This window comes from Capra hircus, chromosome 19 (genome assembly GCF_001704415.2).
Source record: "Capra hircus breed San Clemente chromosome 19, ASM170441v1, whole genome shotgun sequence".
Classification (NCBI taxonomy): domain Eukaryota; kingdom Metazoa; phylum Chordata; class Mammalia; order Artiodactyla; family Bovidae; genus Capra; species Capra hircus.
This window is the reverse complement of record NC_030826.1, coordinates 52,796,091-52,816,821: the sequence shown is the minus strand read 5'-3', so window position 1 is coordinate 52,816,821 and position 20,731 is coordinate 52,796,091. Positions and strand designations below refer to the sequence as shown.

General features: G+C 47.1%; 1 protein-coding gene across 2 annotated transcripts in view; it reads right to left on the bottom strand.

The window, feature by feature from the left end:
- Positions 1 to 20,731, bottom strand: part of CYTH1 (cytohesin 1) — a 77,665-nt gene that overhangs the window by 35,265 nt on the left and 21,669 nt on the right. The window contains exon 1 of one of the 2 annotated variants that reach the window (XM_013972474.2): positions 4,826 to 5,098. The exons of the other annotated variant lie outside the window; for it this stretch is intronic. Coding sequence (XP_013827928.1) covers positions 4,826 to 4,853 — 28 coding nt within the window. The 5' untranslated portion in view covers positions 4,854 to 5,098. Of the gene's footprint in view, positions 1 to 4,825; positions 5,099 to 20,731 lie in introns of those variants that run through there. 2 annotated transcript variants of the gene reach the window in all.

The following is a 20,731-nucleotide window of genomic DNA, read 5'->3' as shown; positions in this document are numbered from 1 at the left end:
ACTCTTAGCAGAAGAGACAAAAGAGAAGAGACTCAAGACGCCAGAAAGAGAGGAGATGCAGAAAGTCACCAACTTGGAAAAGAAACGTGCTTTATTTTTCTAGGTCAGAAGTTAAGCTTTCATGATTTCTCTGTAGGGTAAGGAAGGAAGACCATACAAAAGTCAAGAAATTATCTTGGGAAGAAGGGAAGGAAGTGGCGGGCGAGCCCTGAGCGTGAGCAGAGCTGAGGGCAGCAAGCCTGACTTGTGTGTCCATCCTCCCCGGCGTGTCACAACCAGCACGGGCTCAGGAGGAGGACACGTGGGTCCCGAGAGCAGCGAGTCTCAGCAGTGCTGCCCGCCGCCGCCCCTGGGAGCCAGGGCCCCATAAGCCTGAGGCCCCTCTGCACTAGTGACGGTCCCAGCTGCAGGTGAACCCATCTGGGTCCCCATGAGCGGAAGCTCTTCACAAGGTAACAGGAGAAGACAGAAGCTGTTACAAGAATCCTTCTAAAAAGGAAATCTCAGCTTGGCTTCAGCAAACAGAGAAGCAAAGACAAGGACAATGTAAACTCAGTAAAGGTGCCTTTGGAAGGCTGTCAAAATGCAAGGGAAACGTGAGAAATGGATACTATATAAACGTGCAGAAGATCTAGCCCTCCACTTCTAAGGTAACCAACAGCAAACTATCTGTAGGTCCAGTCAGCCCCTCCCCATCACCACCACCAACACACTCAGCGAATCTTCCAGAGCCACAGAGAGGCCTGGGTGGCAAGGGCCTGACGCCTCCTGTCCATACCTACCGCCACCTCCCTTGACCTCAGCTCCGCGGCCCACTCTACAGGCTGGAGGATGCTAAAGCCCCAGTCCTGCGTCCTGCCAAGACCACACTCCCTGCCTGTTCTTTCCACAATGCTGGCTCCTCAGACAACTCCACCTGCTGCCCTCCACCCTCACCTGCCTCCTGGATGCTGGGTCCTGACCACCGACAGCCAGCCCTATGCTTTTATGTTCCACAGCAAAGAGAACTTGGGAGGCTGTGGAAAGCCTCACGTGACAGATAAAGGTTCACTCTTTTCAGAGCAGAACCTGAGCCTCATTTCTTCAACCTCCTTCATCAAGAAGGAAGGGCAGTCCTGACCCTCTGTTCAGCGCTGCAGGTACTCACGCCGGCGTGCTCCACAGACAGCCTATGAAATTGAGACTAGAGCCAAAGAAATTCAGACCAGAGCCTATGAAATCCAGCCCAGAGAGAGGCCCCCTCAAAACTGGTCCTGGCAGATGGTGATGCAGGTCTGCTGAGATGTGTGCTTTGTACAATGCCAAGAGCTCTTGCTTAAAAATAAAGATGTAACCATTTTTGGTTCTGCAAAATACAAACTCACCCATGAGGAAGGACGTATCTATGGGATGAGCACTTACAGCACCTCTGCTTTCCGGATTAAAACCCCCCTCAGCCTCAGCAACCTGCCCACTGTGAGGCTGGAGCAATGGCAAGGACCACAACGAGAGGATGGGATACGGGGTAAGTCACCACCAGACAGAGTATCTCAGATGCAAACTGAAAATCCAGTGTCCTAAGGGAGAGATACTCTACTTAATTACATGCCAGTCAGTATATTTTCCTACAAATAATACTAACTTATACACATATAAGATCCACAGCCTAAAATCTTTTTTCATTTCATTATTTGAACTTGACGACAAAGCCCAATTGTGAACTTTGCACACTTACTGACAATGAACTACGTATGTGGTGTTACCTCCAGTTTAGAGATGAGGTAAGATGCAGGGAGTATAAATAATCCAGGAACAGACCAAGTCCAACTCAAACGCTCTGGCTGAGCCGTCAGCTCTTTCTTTTCTCTCCCCGGAATAATCGCGCCACGTCAGCTCAGCACTCACTGTGCATCTGCAGGTGCCGGCCAGCGCCGGGCTGGGGATTTAAAGAGCTCAGCAGGGGCTCCCAGCAGGGGAGGCGGGCGAGCCCTCGGCAGCGACACAGGCAGCCACCTCGGCCAGTCTGCTCAGGACTCGGAGGGGCCTCGGAGCCTGGACTTGAGGACCCACTCAGATGCAGAGGGAATGTGGATGCACAGATCACGCAAAGGGACGAGGCCGGGGTGGCTGAGTGCCTGCGGACAGTGAGCACAGCTCTGCTCGGGGCCCAGGGCACCTGACAGAGAGCCTGAGCTGTGCCGGTGAGGGTCCCGTGTCCCCTCAGCAGGGAGCTGAGATCCCAGTCCTGCGAGAAGGTTCAAAGGCAAACCAAGGGGGGGGTCAAACATCCAAAAGGCGACAGCTAAAAACAGCCTCAGGTGGCTAAGAAAAGAGTGCTCCATTCAGTGTGATGGTTAAGTCTCACACACCTGCATACCTGGACACTATCCTCACACAAGTGTGCGTAACCGGACACTGGCTAAGTCTCACTTACACGCACCTGCGTAACTAGAATGGAACCTGATGAGCCTAAGTAACAGGGAAGGACAGAGGCAAAGCCATGTCTGTAACTGAAGGACTGCAGACTCTCATGCAGCAGGTAAGATCTGACTTCTTTAGAGACATTTTTTAAACCTTCATTCCCGTGTTGCGTGGCCCTTTGGGTGACAATCTAACCAATGCAGCTGTGTGAGAAGCACACGCTGACCCTTCACCCGCCTCCCGGGATGCTGGGGACCGGCCCGCGAAAGCCCATTTGCTCCCTTCACTTTCACATGTGTCCAATGCCATTTCTGTCATCTTATCTCAGTATCTAGGGGCAACTATCTTAGCAACACTGCGCCCCCAATGTCTCAGACAACAAGATGAAACATTCCCGGGCGGGGGGCGGCTGAGGGAAATGGAGAACCACCCATTCTGAAGACGACTTTTTCAAACAAAAGTTGCCTGTTAATCCTGTCTCTAAAAATTGATTGCTAAATGCCCTAGCCCCACTCCCACCCGTGAATCAGGGGCACACACACTGAGCAGTTAATGTTGGATGTTAGAACCTCTAGGATGGCCAGAAGCTGACGGCATGGAGCCCCTTGATTTTGACTTTAAAGCGACTGCTGGCACCACCTCAGGGAGTCTGAAGCCAGGCCACCAGGAAGGAGCAGCGGCAAGTAAGAGGGAAGAACCAGCTCAGCGAGCAGCGGTCACCCTCCGCCCAGGCCGGGCCAGGGCACCCTGACCACCCCAGCATCATCCACCAGAGTCCTCCTCCCCTCTCACAAGGGTCCGCTTTCGAGCTAGAGACCTTGGCTACTGTGGACACACCTCTCAGATACGAAAGCCCCCACGGGGGCAGCTCAGCCCTGACGGAGAGCCGCTTCATCACCCCCTCCTCACATGCTGGGTGTCGTCGACACCACACGCCCCTCTCTCCCACAGGCTTTCACACACAGCACAGCTTTCCGAGCCACCTGCGGGCTAAGGTCCACAGTACTGCCTGACATGAAGACGAAACTTCAAATACATTTGACAGTGAACCAGATACAGAAAAAGATGAAAAGGACCCCTAAAGTTTATCATCACTTTCCCAAAATCCATTGTGAAAAACAGCTTAATATTCATTCATATCATCCAATACCAGCTACAAACCAGTGTATATTTTGCTTTTTGTCTTAAAGGCACTAAAACATGGCCACCTGGGACTCTCCTGGCGGCACAAGTGAGTAAGAATCTGCCTGATAGTGCAGGAAGCCTGCGTTCAATCCCTGGTGTGGGGAGATTCCACACGCTGCTGAGTATCTCAGCCCATGCACAACTATCGAAGCCTGCATGCTCTAGGGCCCTCCAGCCCCAACTAATGAGCTCCTGTATCGCAACTACTGAAGACCGTGCACCCTAGAGCCAGCACGTCGCAGCTACCGAGCCTGCGCGCTGCAACAACTGAAGCCTGCATGCTTAGAGCCTGTGCGCCACAGCAGGAGCAGCCACCTCGAGGAGACGCCCGTGCACCGATACTAGAGCGCAGCCCCCGCTTGCGGCAACTAGAGAAAGCCCACGTGCAGCAACGAAGATGAAGGGCAGCCATAAATAAATAAGCAAAACCATCTATGGGGTCACACAGAGTCGGACACGACTGAAGCGACTTACCAGCAGCAGCAGTGTGTACAGGTCAAAAACAAATCAAAAACAAACCAAAAAACACATGGCTCTCCAGTGAAAGTATCACAATAAAACATACACAGATCCACACACAGAACTTCAAGCCATTTGAGAGCCCTGACCTAGGGTGCTGTAAAGCCAGTTCTGCAAAAGCTTCTGGGATTTAGAATCCACAGAACTTTTCGCCCCTTCACTCTTAGCGTCACTGTCATACAGTGTGGGTGTGGAGAAGACACAGGAAGTTCCCCAGACCCTGCAAGGCTTCAGTCCTTACCTAATACCAAAAGAGGAAGATCAAAGAGCTACGAAGTCCCTCTGTTACATTTTTATTTAATAAAAAGTTATTATTCATCCTGAACCTCACGGTTATTATTCATCAAGTACTTTCAAACCTGGTCTCTAACATCTTTCCTTTTTTAGTGTCACACTGGTGTACACGCAACTTTTACCGCTTCTAAGACTGTTATTCAGACTCAGGAAGTCAGACACCATCGCCAAGTAGGAGGGCAAACGCCACCAAGACGCACCCAGGGCGGATCCCCAGCAAGAGGCAGAGTGGGGGTGGGGGCTGGGGGACACTTTCAGTTTAAAAACACACTCTCTCTCTCTCTCTCACACACACACAAGCAAGAGCCTTTCAGTTGGTACTCCTCAAGGGGCTGTAAAACTGTCGTCACACAACACGTCGTCACATGTTGATCAAAACAGATACCTAAACCTCACCCCACACACCCAGACCAGGACTGGGACTCACCATCCTCTTCTTCGGTTTTAAGGACCATCTTTTCTGTCACAGCAGGACCCTGAAGGCTGCTGGGGTTTGTACTTCAAAAGAGAGCTCAGAGTAACTCCTGGGAGGCCGGGTGGGGCGGGAATACCTGTGGGCCGTCCAACACTGGGACAGCTCAGAGCTGCTTCCTGGACTGCCGGGGACTCCCTGGCTGCGCTCCTGGACCAATCAGCCTCCATCCACAGAAGCGTCACTCCCAGGTCACGGCCACCACCCAGTTCCTGAAGTCAAGCTCAAGGAGCTCCCCAGAGGTTAACCACCTCCTCCCTGGAAGCAGTCTGAGGCTGAAGTCCAGTGAGGAACAGTGGCACTTCTGCTTTCAGACTCATTCAAAGCAATAGACAGAGCTGGTGTTTCTTGCTTCACTTCCCAAGTACTTTCTTAGAACAAAATCACTTAAAAACACCGCGTTGTCTCACAGTGAGATAACAGCGCATTTCCCAAGAGCGTGACTAAGAGATCATAATCATTATAGTATGCGGTGAGGTCACATGATAAAAATAGGAGGCAGATTTTAGAGGCCAAAAAAAAAACCCAAAACAACTAAGGGCATCATTCCCATTTAAGTTCAATTTCATCCCCATCCTATGTTCTAATATATTGCACCGAACTATTCTTTTCTGCATATTCTTAATATATTCATGACATGTTTATTGTTAAAATTAGATTTGGGGGGCCTTAATCCTATCACTCAGGGATAACCACTAATGACATTTTAGTATATATTCTTAATATTCGCCCAGATTTTTGTTTTCTATATTATATTCTCATTCTCTCTTACATATTTAACTCTTCATATATATCAACATCTTTATCTCTCATTACAGCTGCCATATTTACTACATATAATAACCACATATACTATATAATATATGAAATATATTTATCCTTCTCTTAAAATATATTCACTTCAAGAGATAACGACACAGATAGGCCCTGACTTTCGATGATTGACTTTTTTTGTGGCTGTTCTGTGGCGCATGGGGGACCGTAGTTCCCCAGCCAGGGATCAAGCCTGTGCCCGTGCAGCGGGGGCACGGGCCCCAGACCACTGGACTGCCCGCCAAGTCTCACAATGGTTGACTCACCACTTTTCGGTTTTATTACGGCGTGAAAGTGACACACAGCAGTAGAAACTATACTCTGAATGTTGCCCTTTTCTGGGTCAGCGATACGTGGTCCGAACCGCTCCTGTGTTGCTGGGCAGTGGCAGCGTGCACAGCCCCCGGTCAGCACACTGTCATGAAGGGGAACAACCGACACTCTGACAGCCACCCTGGACGCAGACAACTGTTGTTTCCTCTCACTGCGTCAGCACAGCGCTCAGTCGTTCCGGCAGACAGCCGACACAGGCTGTGTGTCAGGTGACCTGGCCTGTTCTGAGCACACTAAGGTCGGCTGTGCTAAGCTGTGCTGTTCAGTTTGGGCGTATTACACACATGCTGACCTATGACATTTTCAACTTATGATGTGTTTATCAGGATGTAACCTGAAAGAAAGCTTCCGAGAATATTCCCATAATGTTCTGGGGAAAGTCTTTTTCTCAGCCTAACACCCACATCAGTCGCAATCCCAAGGAGACAGACACACACTCAGAGTGGGAGTGTGGACAGAAAAGAGGGCCATCTAGAAAAGTGAGGGCAGGGTCTGGGGAAACCACAGGGAGAGAAGCAGCCCCAGGGCCAGTGCAAGGGGGCGGCCCTGACCAGGCCAGGCCTGCCGGACGGTGGAGTGGAGGGGACCCCTGACCCCAGCTGGCTGGTGGGGAATGTCCCCCAGCCCGCCAGCCTCCCGGACAATCTAAAGGACCCGAGGTATGGGGAGAGCGTAGAGTGGAGCTGGGAGAGCACAAACCCTCACTGACCAAACGGACCACACAGCCCCCAAGGCCCGGAGCCAGCCCTGACGTCCTCAGCCTCATAATCACCACGGTGTCAAGACCCTCCTCCTGGGACCCTGTGCCTCTCCGGGCTTGTCTTTCACCACCATGCCTGGTTTGTTCTCTAAGCAAAAGACACACACATCACATAAAGCAAGTAGTGAAGTGAAGTGAAGTCGCTCAGTAGTGTCCGACTCTTTGTGACCCCATGGACTGTAGCCTACCAGGCTCCTCACTCCATGGAATTTTCCAGGCAAGAGTACTGGAGTGGGTTGCCATTTCCTTCTCCAGGGGATCTTCCCAACCCAGGGATTGAACCCTGGTCTCCTGCACTGCAGACAGACGTTTTACCATCTGAGCCACCAGGGAAGCAAGTAGTATCTACGGTTTAAAACAGAAAACCAGTTTCCTACCCTTCCCCCCGCCACACCTAAAATCACGCTCCACAGATGTAGGTCTCTCGGCTACTTTTGCTCATCACCTCCCTTTTGCGAAATAACTAGTTACACCACTTGTTCTCGAGTTTTCAACTCTAGACATCAACTTCCGGCCACGGAAGATGAAGTCTCGGCTTCTGCTGCCACACCTCAGCCACGTGCGCACACACACACCCCTTGCACACGCACACACTCTTGCACACACACCCTTGCACACACACCCCTTGCACATGCACACCCCCTTGCACACACGCACACACACCCGTTGTGCACACACACCCCTTGCACACACGCACACACCCCCTTGGTATAACTATGCAAACATTTTTGGTAAAACCAGTATTTAGTATTCCCATAAATACTGCTCAAAACCTAGCTACTTAATGTACTGTGATTAAAATAACCACATGACGGCATTAAGTGTCCTTTTTGTTTCTCTCTGCTCACTGCCAAACTCTCTACCATGCTATGAAGCCGTCAATATGGTCAAACCTGTGCAGCGGTCTGTCTTCTGAGACAGCCTCCAGAAACCTCCACACTTCCGCTGAGCCTAGTCTTGTGGTTCTGAGGCCCAAGTTCTGGAGACCACCCTGTGCACTCCCTCTGCTGCTTCCCACCACTGCTCCTGAGCCTCTGATACAATGTTATCTTTTTCTTTCTTGGGATTAATCCCTCATTTTGGTGGAGCACATCCTCTCACAACTAACAGAGAGGGGCTGTGAAGGAGCGGGCTTTCATCACCGGGGCTGCGAATTTTGCGTCTCTTCTCTTACACCTGACGCTTTGCTGGGTGTGGCACTCTGAGTGAAGCTTTACTCCCTCCGCACGGTGGAGGCACCCCTCTCGCTGTTCCCTCTTCTGGTGCTGCTGGTGGCAGTGGTGCCATTCTGATGCCCAAACTTTTGTTATCTCTTTCCCCTCTCAAGAAGCTTTCAGGAACTTCTCTCTATGCAGAGTGTTAGGGAATTTCATGTTATGTTAGCCATCGGGTAGAACATACGCCTGAAATCTTAGACTCTGATAATTAAATTTCTGTCCTTTTTCCCCCCCAGTTCTTGTTTCTGGACATTTTTATTAGCAACTGGACCTGTCTTGTGGATCCTTTAATTATTCTTACCTATTCACTCCTACTTTTCCTCTTCTTTTTGAGCTGCTTTCTAGGAAATAATCTTTCAATGGACCAAATGTTTGTGTCCCCTCATGCACAAGGTGATGGTATTTGGAAATGGAGCCTCTGGGAGGTGATCAGGTCATGAGGGTGGAGTGACCTGAATGGGATTAGTGCCCTTATATGAAGAGGCCAGAGAGTTAGCTAGCTCTCTTTCTGCCTTGTGAGGACACAGCAGGAGCATGGCTCTCTATAAACTAGGAAGGAGGCCCTGACCAAGAACCCAATCCAGCCAGCACTGCAATCATAGACTTTCAGCCTCTACAACTGTGAGAAACAAACATCTGTTCTTTAAGCCACCCATCCTGTGCTACTTTGTTACAACAGCCTGGGCTAAGACAATTCTCTGCTTTATCCTCCAATCTTTCTATTTGAATGTTCTATTTCTGGTATTTGTTGTTTGGTCGCAAAATCATGTTAGACTCTTTGCCACTCTCTGGACTGTAGCCTGCCAAGCTTCACTGTCCATGGGATTCTCCAGGCAAAAATACTGGAGCGGGTTACCATTTCCTTCTCCAGGGGATCTTCTGGACCCAGGGACTGAATCTGCGTCTCCTGCATTGCAGGCAGATTCTTTACCACTGAGCCATCTGGGAAGCCTATTTCTTTTATTTTTAATCTCACTCTTAATCTCTGAATGTATCTTTTTGATAGCATCCTATTCTTATTTCATTAATATAATCTCTGAGACTCTTAAGTATACAGTCTTAAAGTTTCCTTCTATATCTTCTATGACCTGTTTCCTCTAATTTCTTTTCTTCTGTTTACTTTGTTCTATTCATGTTCAGGGATTTTCCTTGAAGCTATTTCTTCATATTTAAGAGAGAGGCACTGACAATCTGATTAAAAACTCTGTGTAGTAGCTATGGCCTGTTGAGTGGTGAGTGTCTTTGTAAAATAATAAAGCAATTAACACGTACAGACCCCACATGTAGGGCTCTGTAGGTTCTTGTCTTGAGCAGTGATCTAAAGACACGATCTCCAATAAAGCTGGCCAGCAGCAGCTGGGCAGGTAAGCAGAGACAGAGAAAGGGAAAGGAGCTCCTAAGTACACAGACTTTCACTCAGTCCCCTTACAGCCTGATCTCCATGTTTTACCAAAGGCAAAGAGAAACCGCCTTGCTGCAGGAGACGGAAAAGAACTGGGCGTCTTAACTGCCTGTCATGACTTCAGACCCACCCTCAGGTTTCTAGCGTCATTCCATATCTCCAATCTCAGAGGAATTTCTGAGATTTGAAGATATGTCATTTTGTTTCATGATGACCTGTTTCTTTGCAGCTTAGATCTTTTCTGATAAGCTGCCAATAGGAAGGGCTTAGAGAACACAATCATGCAAGCGTCCAAACACCCCCAGAAGTGGAACTGTAAGGTGGCGTGGAAAGTGACAAAGACCTCAGCCTTCTACAGAGAGAAGCCCACAGCCGCCTAGAAACACTGCAAGGCTCTTTTGAAAGTCACTCTGCTTCTTGGGCTTCCCTGGTGGCTCAGACAGTGAAGCGTCCGCCCGCAGTGCAGGAGACCTGGGTTTGATCCCTGCGTCGGGAAGATCCCCTGGAGAAGGAAATGACAACCCACTTCAGTATTCTTGCCTAGAAAATCCCACGGATGAAGGAGCCTGGCAGGCTAAATAGTCCATGGGGTCGCAAAGAGTTGGACACAACTGAGCGACTTCACTTTCTTTCTACTTCTTGGGTTACCTGAAAAATATGGATTTGTACTGTTTCTCATACACATGAACAGCACCAAATCAGCAAAGTACAAAAACAAAAAGGCTTGAGAGCAAAGGATTTACTAGGCATGTGTTGCAGAGAGCACAAATAAAAAGCTCCTGGATGCTCACTGAACTTGCACCTCACCACTGTTACCTGCCCACACTTGTAAGGCCGAATTTTTAGCAGTTTTATCATCAACAGTAAAAATCAATTAGATATTTTTCAAAAGCCCTAAACCATGTCCTTCCCTTTGTCTTACACAATCTGAATTTCAATTTTTTCCAAGAAGTCATTAACTTTTGCAAGAAAAAAAAGAGAAAGGTGTAATTCTTCAGAGTCTGATCTTAATTTGCACGTGAAAAAAAAATGCCATAGAACGCCATAAACTCGGCGCGGGGGGCGGGGGGGAAACCCATGTGGTTTTGAGTTTCTATCAGTTTCCCTTGAGAAGGGGGTCGACACATCACCGGGTACTCAGTGAGGACCTCGTGCTGGGGGATCTGCACCTGGATCCAGTCCTCCAGGAGCGGGTGAGGGCAGCCTCGTCCCTGAGAGAAGCTCGGCTAAGTGATTAGCGCCCCCCAGTGGTGATGGAATGACGCCCCACAGGACTCAAACCTGTCGTCACCATCACACTCAGAAACGCGGTCCTGCGTGCTTCAGAAAACATGCGCTTGACCTATTCGTGATGTTAAACAGAAACGTCTTCCTCCACAAAGACAGAGAAGCAGTAGCATGGCTCACAAATGGGAAAGCAGAATACTATATTTGATGCTGAGGAATTCCCTGGCGGTCCACTGGTTAGGGGTCCGCGTGTTTCTACTGCACAAGGGATGGGTTTGACCTCTGGTTGGGGAACTAAGATCCCACAAGCCTCACGGTGCAGCAAAAAAAAAAAAAAAAAAAAAAAATTAAACGATGTTGAGATAAACATTGAACTACATCTGAAAGCAGTTGTTAGTTTTAAATGTCCTTTAAAATAAAGTCAAAATTACTAGATGTGATAAATTCAAACTGTGCTGCCCTCTGCTGGTTATAAGATTGTTAAAAGGGTTACAATTAGCCCTCTTTGCAAATACATTACCTTTTGAATGTATACAGAAGAAAGTCATGTTCTACCTAGTATGTAGGGCGTGCTCTGGTGATATTCCACTGTTCTCATTTCCGGAAAGGTTTTTGTTATATGAAAATTGGCTTGCCACTGTGATTAATTTATGGGAATAGGTGAAGGCCAATGGGAATTTACGTTATACAGGCAGACACAGACAATAAACAATATTCACAATAAATAATAAATTAACTAGCACGCTGGAAAGTAGCAGGTGCTATGGGGGAAAGAAGGATCCAGGAGTGTGTGCGTAGAGTGCAGTAATTATTAAAGTACTAAACACGGGGCTTCCCTGGTGGCTCAGTGGTAAAGAATCCACCTGCCAATGCAGGGGACACGGGTTCCATCCCTGACTTGGGAAGATCCCACATGCTGCGGCGCAACTAAGCCCATCTGCCACAATTACGAAGCCTGGGCTCTGGAGCCCGGGAACTGCTACTGCTGAGCCCAGGCACTGCAGCTACTGAAGCCCAGGCACCACAGAAGCTGTGCGTTGCAATACGAGAAGCCCCTGCAAGAAGCCACCCTCGCACTGCAACAAGGAGCAGCACCCCACTCGCCGCAACCAGACAAAAGCCCACGCAGCAACACAGGCCCAACATAGCCCCCCCAAAAAGTACTAAACGTGGTGGTCAGAACAGGCATCACAGAGGTGAAATCTGAACCTCTGTGACTCCCCCAAGCCAAAACAAAAACACTGGACACAGGCTTTTCGGGTCCAAAATTCCGCAGTGTGTGAGGTGCATTCTGCAGTGAACCTCCTGCTTCCTGTTCCCCACCACATGGACTAATGAAATTAACCAGGCATTGTGTGCATGACTAGATGCCCAAGGCTGTTTCCCCATGAACAGACCTGAGCTCGGGGACCCAGAGCCACTGTGGTGGCTGAACCTCCCACTTCCTGTGTCCTTAGGAGAAGTCTCATCCCCTGGTAACCTGAGGGTCTGCCCCCATGTTCTAGCTGGTGCTCACAAAGCTGGTGCTCGTTATTTGAAAAACGTAAATGCTAAGTTGCTGTTGTTCAGTCACTAAGTGTGTCTGACTCCTTGCAACCCCATGGACTCAGCGTGCCAGGCCTCCTCCCTGTCCCTCAATATTTCCCAGAGTTTGCCCAAGTTCACGTCCACTGAGTCAGTGATGCTATCCAACCATGTCATCCTCTGCCCCCCTCTTCACCTTTCGCCTTCAATCTTTCCCAGCATCAAGGTCTCTGCCAGTGAGTCAGCTTGTTGACATTAGGTGGCCAAAGTACTGGAGCTTCAGCTTCACCATCAGTCCTTCCAAGGAGCATTCAAGGCTGAGTACTCCGCATTCCCTCAAAAAAGACTTGGGTCTCTACTGTGTGGTTCAGTTTGAACTGTGCTGAGTGCCACGCTAGCCCTGGGTTGTGGCAGAGGTCACCTGAAACCACCACCTGGGCTGCTCAGGACTAGGATGTGAGGGTCAGGGGCTCCAAGCTCTTGAAGAAAGAACACCAAAAATCAGTCCCTGGGGGCAGCAGGAAGAATGGGGCCGTGAGCAGTCCAAAAAAGAAGAGTGACTTTTGAGAAAATCCACAATCTTAGTGGCAATATCTGGCATTTAGGAGGAGATCAGGTGATTCAAATACTGCCTTGGGGTCACAATCTTGAAGACAAAAGTAGAGGTGACCTTTAGGGGTGAGTGGGCACTGTCTGGGAGAGAAAGGGCATTTTAGATATAGAACCGCCCAGCACAAGAGGTCCTTCAAGACGTGATCCTGCCTGTCTCCCCCCGTGTCTGGTGTCATCGCAACAGAGCCCCTCCACCCTCAGAGACCTACCTGCATTTCTGTCATTCACATAGTGATCATTCATCCTTCCAAGACTATGGGCCCCAAACTTAACTTCCCTCCACTGAACAAACCCTCAGTCCAATTACCTTACTCTTCTTGAAAATGATTTTATACCCAAAGTCACAGAATGACATTTGTATTGGTGGGGCTGCACATTCTCTTCCCAGCCAGGAAACCTACCTGGAAAGAAGTCAGCAGGAAAAAGAGGCCTGAGAAATGCAGATTCAAAGCTAAAACAATGCAGAATTCCAAGCATGAACCAGGTTCGTGGTGCTGCTGGACAGCCTGAGGCCTGTCACTTTGAAGGGAAACGTGCTGCTGCACCATAACCAAGCAGGTAACCTTCCAAAGCTGCATCAGCTTCCAAAGAGACACAGAGATACGTTCACAGAAAAACAGAATTTCTTGGGCATCAAAACAACCTGCAGGAGGCCAGGCAGCACCCCAACCACCACCATTCCCCTTCCACGATGAAGGATGCTGAAGACACGGGAGAGCTGAGGAGCCACGTAACCATGGTGCCAACACCAAGCCCAGGGGGCCCTCCCAGGGCAGAGTGCTCCCTCAGTCTGACGGACACACGCTTGGGGCACAGGGACCAGACACTCCCAGCGAAGAAGTCATCAACTGTGAATTCCCTGAACTCTGAGACTGCCTAAAAGACAGCCCCTCTCCACTGAGGTTAGTTTAAGAAACACAAATATAAACCAACAAGAACTTTTCCTGAGGGCTGAGTTTAGGTCTTTGTATTTTTATCAAAGAACCGCTTATAAAATACAGCATAAATATCAAATAACCATTCTGAGTTTTCCTAACATACAAGAGGATGATCTCACTGAAGACAGAAAATACCATACTTACTGTCTCCCAGTGTTTAAATTATAGAAGGGGGTGGGGAGGAAGATGCAGAACATGTAAAATACAAAAATAAAAGTACTTTTCTTTTTTACTGCCTATATCACAAAGTTAAATTTAATATATGTTTTTCTGCAAGTTTTTTTTTTTTTTTCCGCAGAGATTTTCCTATGTCAGGGCATATAAATCTACCTCAAGCTTTTAAATTGGTACATCCCACAGTAAAATTTGCATTAATGCTATACTTTGATTTTGTACTGGTGAATCTCTGTTTCCAATACTCTGCCATCACAAGCTATGTGAAATCAACATTGTTTTTTATCTATTTTTCTGAACCTGCAGAAGAGATGCAGAAACTGAATTCCAGAGTCGACAAGTATGGGCAGCTAACTTTTTATTTTGAAACATTTTAGATCTGCAGAAAAAACTGCATAAACATGGACTTGCCACGTGTCCTCTATCCAGCTTCCCCTCAGGTTACCATCTCATCAACACAATACTAGCAGGCAACCTGGTAACCCTACTGGAACCGCCTCGGTTTTCTCAGTAAGGCTCTTTTCTTCCATCCAGGATCCAACCCAGGATGCCCCGCTGCAATTCGTCTGGTCGTGACGGCCCCCAGCCTCAGGGTTGCAACCTTTTCATTTCACAGAGCAGTGCTCGGTTGCTTTGTAGAATGTTCCCCAATCTGGATTCACCCGCAGTTTTCTTCTGATACAACTGAGGTTGTGTATTTTTGGCAAGAATTACACAGAAAATGTGGAGAAGGAAATGGCAACCCATTCCAGTATTCTTGCCTGGGAAATCCCACAGACAGAGGAGCCTGGTGGGCTACAGTCCGTGGAGTCACAAAAGAGCTGGACACGACTGAGTGACTAAACCACAACACAGAAAATGAGGCTGCGTTCTTGATGCAGGACATCAGGGTCCATGATGTTGATCAGCCTTTCACTAGTGATGCAAACCTTCAACATCTGGTAGAGGTGAGTCCACCAGGTTTCTGTTTTTGTGGCTGTCTGTCCCTCTGTGATTCCTAAGAATCTTGTTGGGAGATGCTCTGGGAGGATGTGGGTATCTGTTCCTCGCCATCTTTTATCATCACTTTTATCTCAAAATTATCCCTAATTTTGGGGTCAGCAGCCAGGTGCTTCTTCAAGTTGGCTCCTGTGTCTTCCAACTTGTCCCCATCATTCTCTGAGCACTTCTTCACTTCCTGCCATTACAAGACTTTCCAGGCAGGCTCACTTTGTATTTTTCCCTACCCAGCCCCAGAATCAGCCATGTCCCCAAGGATCACAGGTCCCTTTTAACGGAGAATGGTATCTAGAAACCAAGCTCTGGGCATAGGATGCACTCTATAAACATTTTAAACTGGGACAGACATTACCAAACTGCCTTCTGAAATCTGGCACAAAATGCCCCCCACCGAACACTACGAGAACGTCCGCTTGTCCACAATCTCACCAGCGCTCGTTAACAGTCTGGTAATCTGCTGGTTGTCGCAGTTTACATTTCCCTGTCTCCCAGGATTACTGGCTGTCTGCGTTTCTTCCCTGAACTGTTCATACCCTTTGTCCTATTTTTCTACTGCTGTCTGTCTTTTTCCCGGTTTGCACGTGCTCTCCATACATTTTGGATAGCAATCTTTGCTTGTAAGTGCTGCAAATATTTTCTCCAACTATACTGCCTGTTTTACTTCTTTATGAACGCTTTGGTCACACAAAAAAGAATATAAATAATACATTTATATATATTAAGTTTGTTCATACGATGTCATGTCTGTTGAGTGCTTTTTTATGACAGATTTTAAGTTTCTGTGACCTGCTTAGGAAGTAGTATTCCTTTCTCAATAAAATTAGAAAAATATTCTAATGAATATACGTAATATTCATTATATATATGTGCATTATGTATATATTCATGTATTTGTATTTGTCATTTTATACTTAAAAAAATAAAACAAAGAACTCCAGATGGGTTACAGGTCAAAGTGTATATGCATAAATAAGCAACACTTTGGCCTAATCCATCTGGAGTTCTTCTGGTTTGATTTTTCAAGCGTAGAATGACAAAGGGAATCTAAGTATTTTCTGGGTATTCAATTGTCATCACCGTTCACTGAAAAGCACATCCTTTCCCCAGAGATCTAAAGTGTCATATGATCCCTAAAAGGGGGTGACCGGCAGCGCAGGCACAGGAGTCAGCCGCTTGGGTTACGGTCCTGGCTCTGCTGCCCACTAGCTACTTTGTTACTCTCTCCTTGACTTTTAGTTTTCTCATCCAAGACATGGAAAAATTTTCCCACTTCACTGGGTTACTGTAATAATGCTTAAAATAATGAGGACACCTATTAAACACTTAATACACCTTGTGTTAGTGTGTTAGTCGCTCAGTCCTGTCTGACTCTTTGAGACCCCATGTACTGTATAGCCCGCCAGGCTCCTCTGCCCATGGGATTTTCCAGGCAAGAATACTGGAGTGGGTTGCCATTTCCTTCTCCAGGGGATCTTCCCAACCCAGGAATCGAACCCAGGTCTCCTGAATTGCAGGCAGATTCTTTACTATAAACTACATTTGGATGCAAACATCAGCGTGTCTAGCCAGTGCTGTCCAAAAAAAATATGAGGCAAATATGTATTTTAAAATTTTCTAGCAGCCGCAGTAAACAGGGGCTTCCCTGGTAGCTCAGCTGGTAAAGAATCTGCCTGCAATGTGGGAGACCTGGGTTCGATCCCTGGGTTGAGAAGATCCCCTGGAGAAGGGAACGGCTACTTACTCCAGTATTCTGGCCTGGAGAATTCCACGGACTCTATAGTCCATGGGGTCGCAAAGAGTCAGACACAACTGAGCAACTTTCACTTACACTTACTTACACAGTAAACAACTAAAAAATAAATGGTAAAAAATAACCTTAATAATAAGTTTTACTTAACCCAATATATCTAAAACATTATCATTTCCACATATAATCAATATAATAAATATTCTGCCTTTTTTTTTTTGTACTAAGATTTCAAAATCCTGGATTTGTTTTACACTTAGAACATACTTCAAGAACTCAATAGTGGTTATCACGTGAGACAAGGCAGGGCTAGACTAGCTCACGACCTAGTTGTATAATATACTGTCACAACAATATCACACATGGACCTACAAGGAAAGTACTAGAGGAACTGAACAGCTGCCCATGACTGAAAAAAATCTTTTGGCAAACTAGAAACAGGACAAATTGTTTTTTCAGCATGATAAAAGGTATTTACAACTCACAGCAAATGTTATAGTTTGTGGGGAAATGCTGGAAACTTTTCCCTTAAGATGGGGAAGAAATGAAGGGGGTCCATACTCAGCAACTGCACCGGCACTGTGCTGGAGGGTTTTCTAGCTCAATCTCAGTCAGGAAGCCCCAGCAGAAATGGGCCCAAATGCTTTAGCCAATGAAAAGGGGCAAGGAAAAGGGCAGAAAGATTGTAAAGAAGGGGAAAAAAAAAGGAAATGATTATCTCACTAGTGGATTGACTATCCACATAGAAAAGGTTAAAAAAAAAACAAACCTAAACTGTTAGAATCATTCACAGAGGTTGACAAGACTGCTAGTTACGAAGTCAGCAGATAAAAGCACGTATTAAATTGTTTAGTCGCTAAGTCCTGTCCAACTCTTTTGCGACCCCCTGGACTGCAGCCCGCCAGGCTCCTCTGTCCGTGGGATTTCCCAGGCAAGAATACTGGAGTGGGTTGCCATTTCCTTCTCCAGGGGATCTTCCTGACCCAGGGATTGAACCCACGTCCCCGGCATTGGCAGGTGGGTCCTTTACCATGAGCCACCAGGAAAGCCCACAAATTCAACACTTGGTGATAAATCAGTTCAACAATGTGTAAGAGTTTAATGGAAAAAATTCTAAAATTGTGTTGAAAAACGTGAAAGAGGACCTAAATCCCTGGAGAGAGAAAGCACACTCAGGATGGATGCAGCACTCTCAGCAGCCACTTTTCCCAGAGGACCTCCAGGACCCACAGACTTGTCACTGCGAAGCACAATCCCAGGAGGTTTTTACTTCTGTTTTGGGGGTTACAAGATGGGTGGTTCTGGCATGGGACAGACCATCAGAACAGAATACGAGCCCAGAAACTCTTGTAGATATAAACATTTGACATATGACAGAGCTGGGAAAAAAAAATCACAGACTGAGTTTCCTATAAATGCTGCTGGGAATCCACCATTCCATGAATGCCAGGAAATACGAACGTCAACGGTCACAGCAGCACTTGCAGCGATAACCCCAATGGAAACCACCTAAATATCCAGTGAGAGTGGAGCAGATTTTTTTTAATAGTGGTATATCCAAAAGATAAAATGTCATATGTTTGTAAAAGTGAATATAACTACGTGAAACAACATGGATAAATCTTACAGGCAGAATGATGAGCAAAAAAAAAAAAAAAAAGGTAAAGTAAAAGTCTTCAAAATCAGAAGAAAATTTTACTAGAAGAATTTTATACCAAGTCCAAAAAGTGTTAAGGACAGACCAAGACATTTTCTAACATGTGGACTCAGAACACAGACCTCCCACATACCCTTTCGAAGGAAACTTCTAGAGAATGTACTTAAGGTAAATCAAAAACAGGAAAGACACAGACCAAGGAAAAGGTGATTCAACAGAGAGGTAATCCCAAACGACTCTGGGGGAAGTGGAGACAAAGGCCAGGCAGTAGACCCAGGAGCAACTGATCTAGATCCGAGCAGAAAAACGACAGGCACAGGCCAGGGGGGCACAACTGACTGAGGCCCCTAAGCAGACAGAACACCACAGACAAGCTTACGGTGCAGCTGCCGTACTTTAGAAAACAACTGATAATTTCAAAGACAGCTGGGCAAAGGGAAAAGCTGAGGCAATTAGTAGCTCCAGGGAAAACACAGTGGTACCAGGAAGACAGAATGCTTGCAGAATACTACGTGGCTTGGCAATGTCGTGCCCAACAGAAAGTCTGCAGAGCAGGTCTGCAACTGGCCATCAAGAAGCAAGAAGAGAACATTGTTAAACACATGTAACAAGTTCTGTAACACAGTTTTCTTTTTTCAAGATGGTAAATGTTTGTATTCGAAATTTACAAGACCAATTCTTCAAAGTCCAGTGCTGAGTCCCATGACCCTCTCACTGCCACCTGCTACACCACATACACAGGAAACAAGCTGAAGCTGTTGACACAGATTTATGGTAGGTGTGGCTCAGACGGTAAAGCGTCTGCAATGCAGGAGCCCCGGGTTCGATCCCTGGGTCGGGAAGATCCCCTGGAGAAGGAAATGGCAACCCACTTCAGTACTCTTGCCTGGAAAATCCCATGGTAGGCTACAGTCCATGGGGTCAGAGAGTCGGACACAACTGAGCGACTTCACTTTCACTTTTCACTTCCCCTCTAAACATTTTATGACTCTGTGAACTGAGATTCCCCTTCTCAAAGATGAAAAGCATCTGCTGAACCAGCATCCTACAGTCTCAGGTAATCACAGAGCAATCATGTCAGGGTTCCATCAGCTCAATGCGATACTCATCACCCACTGGATGATGAATGGATGGGTTCAACGCTGTCCTGGATCAAAAGGAAAACATTCATGGATCAAACAAGCCGAAGGTTTTGTAGGGGACAACGGTGACTAAGCTATCAGGCAAGTTCATTCTTTAACTGTAATACATGAAAAGCACTAGCCATTGAAGATAAATTCAATTGATATTTCCAGAAATGATCTTTCTGATACTTTACTACTTAGGGGAATATGAACAAGGTCAGGGAGAATGATCAAATTAATTCACTGGGTATACTGTGCACTTTTTTAAACCAAATTCAATTAGTAGTTTTTAGAAAAAGTGGCCAGCCTTCAACAAATATGAAAACAAGTGTCACTATGGTGTGAAATTCACGTGAATATGAAAGCAAAGCTCTCTGACAGCTCCAAGAGTAAGGACAGGTGGGGCTGGAGAATGCAAGAGCTTGCCTGCCCACTCTTTCTTGCCTCTACATCAACTCTGATGCACAAGTGCTGCAAATTCTCTTCCTGTTTCATTCCCTCCCTTTCTGACTTACTAATTATACATCACCCCTTTTCTTCGTAAAACCACAAGACGGACGTTATAAAATCGGTGCACTCCACCCATCCTTTTACTCAGCTGACAGAGTGCAAAGTGAACCCGTGGAAAGGCGCCAGGGCCCTGCTGATGAAGCCACCACGTGAGAGAGGAACAGGAGGAGACAGACCACGCTCACCCTGCGTCACAGGGCAGGGCAGAGAAGGCGGAAGGCAGTGCCACACACACAGCCAGTCCGAACTTCTTGGTGCCCGTCACTGATTCTAAAAACAAACTAAGCGGAAACCATGGTTTTGTCTAAAATCTAATCTCCTTGTTTTAGAAGACAGGTGGTTTCAATGAAATACAAAACAAATAAGAAAACTCTAATAATCTAGTCTTGAAGGGGCATTTCTTCAAGATTTTCTTCAAGCTCTTAAACCACTGTTCTGATGTCTATTTTACCTATAAAAATAAAAAAGCAAACCTCCTTTCTAGTCTCAAAAATATTCCTACCAGGTTTGGAGACAGGTCTGTTTGCAGAAGCTACCATCACCCAGAGTGACGTCAGCGGCTCAAACCACAAAATCTCTCTCAGCCTGTTCCCTCTCGGTCCACCTGAGAAGGGACAGCTGATCAAGTACCCGTAAGGGGGAGAGCACGGGACACAGGGTCACAGTGAGGGCAACACAGGGAGCTGGAGTCACATCCCAGGAGCAACGCCGGGGTCTCCACTCTAGACCACGTTTGGAGGTAGAATGGACAGCACCATTAAGAAACTGAATGTGCAAAGTGAGCGAAAGGGCGGAATCGGGGTTGATTTCTCAACATGTGGTTT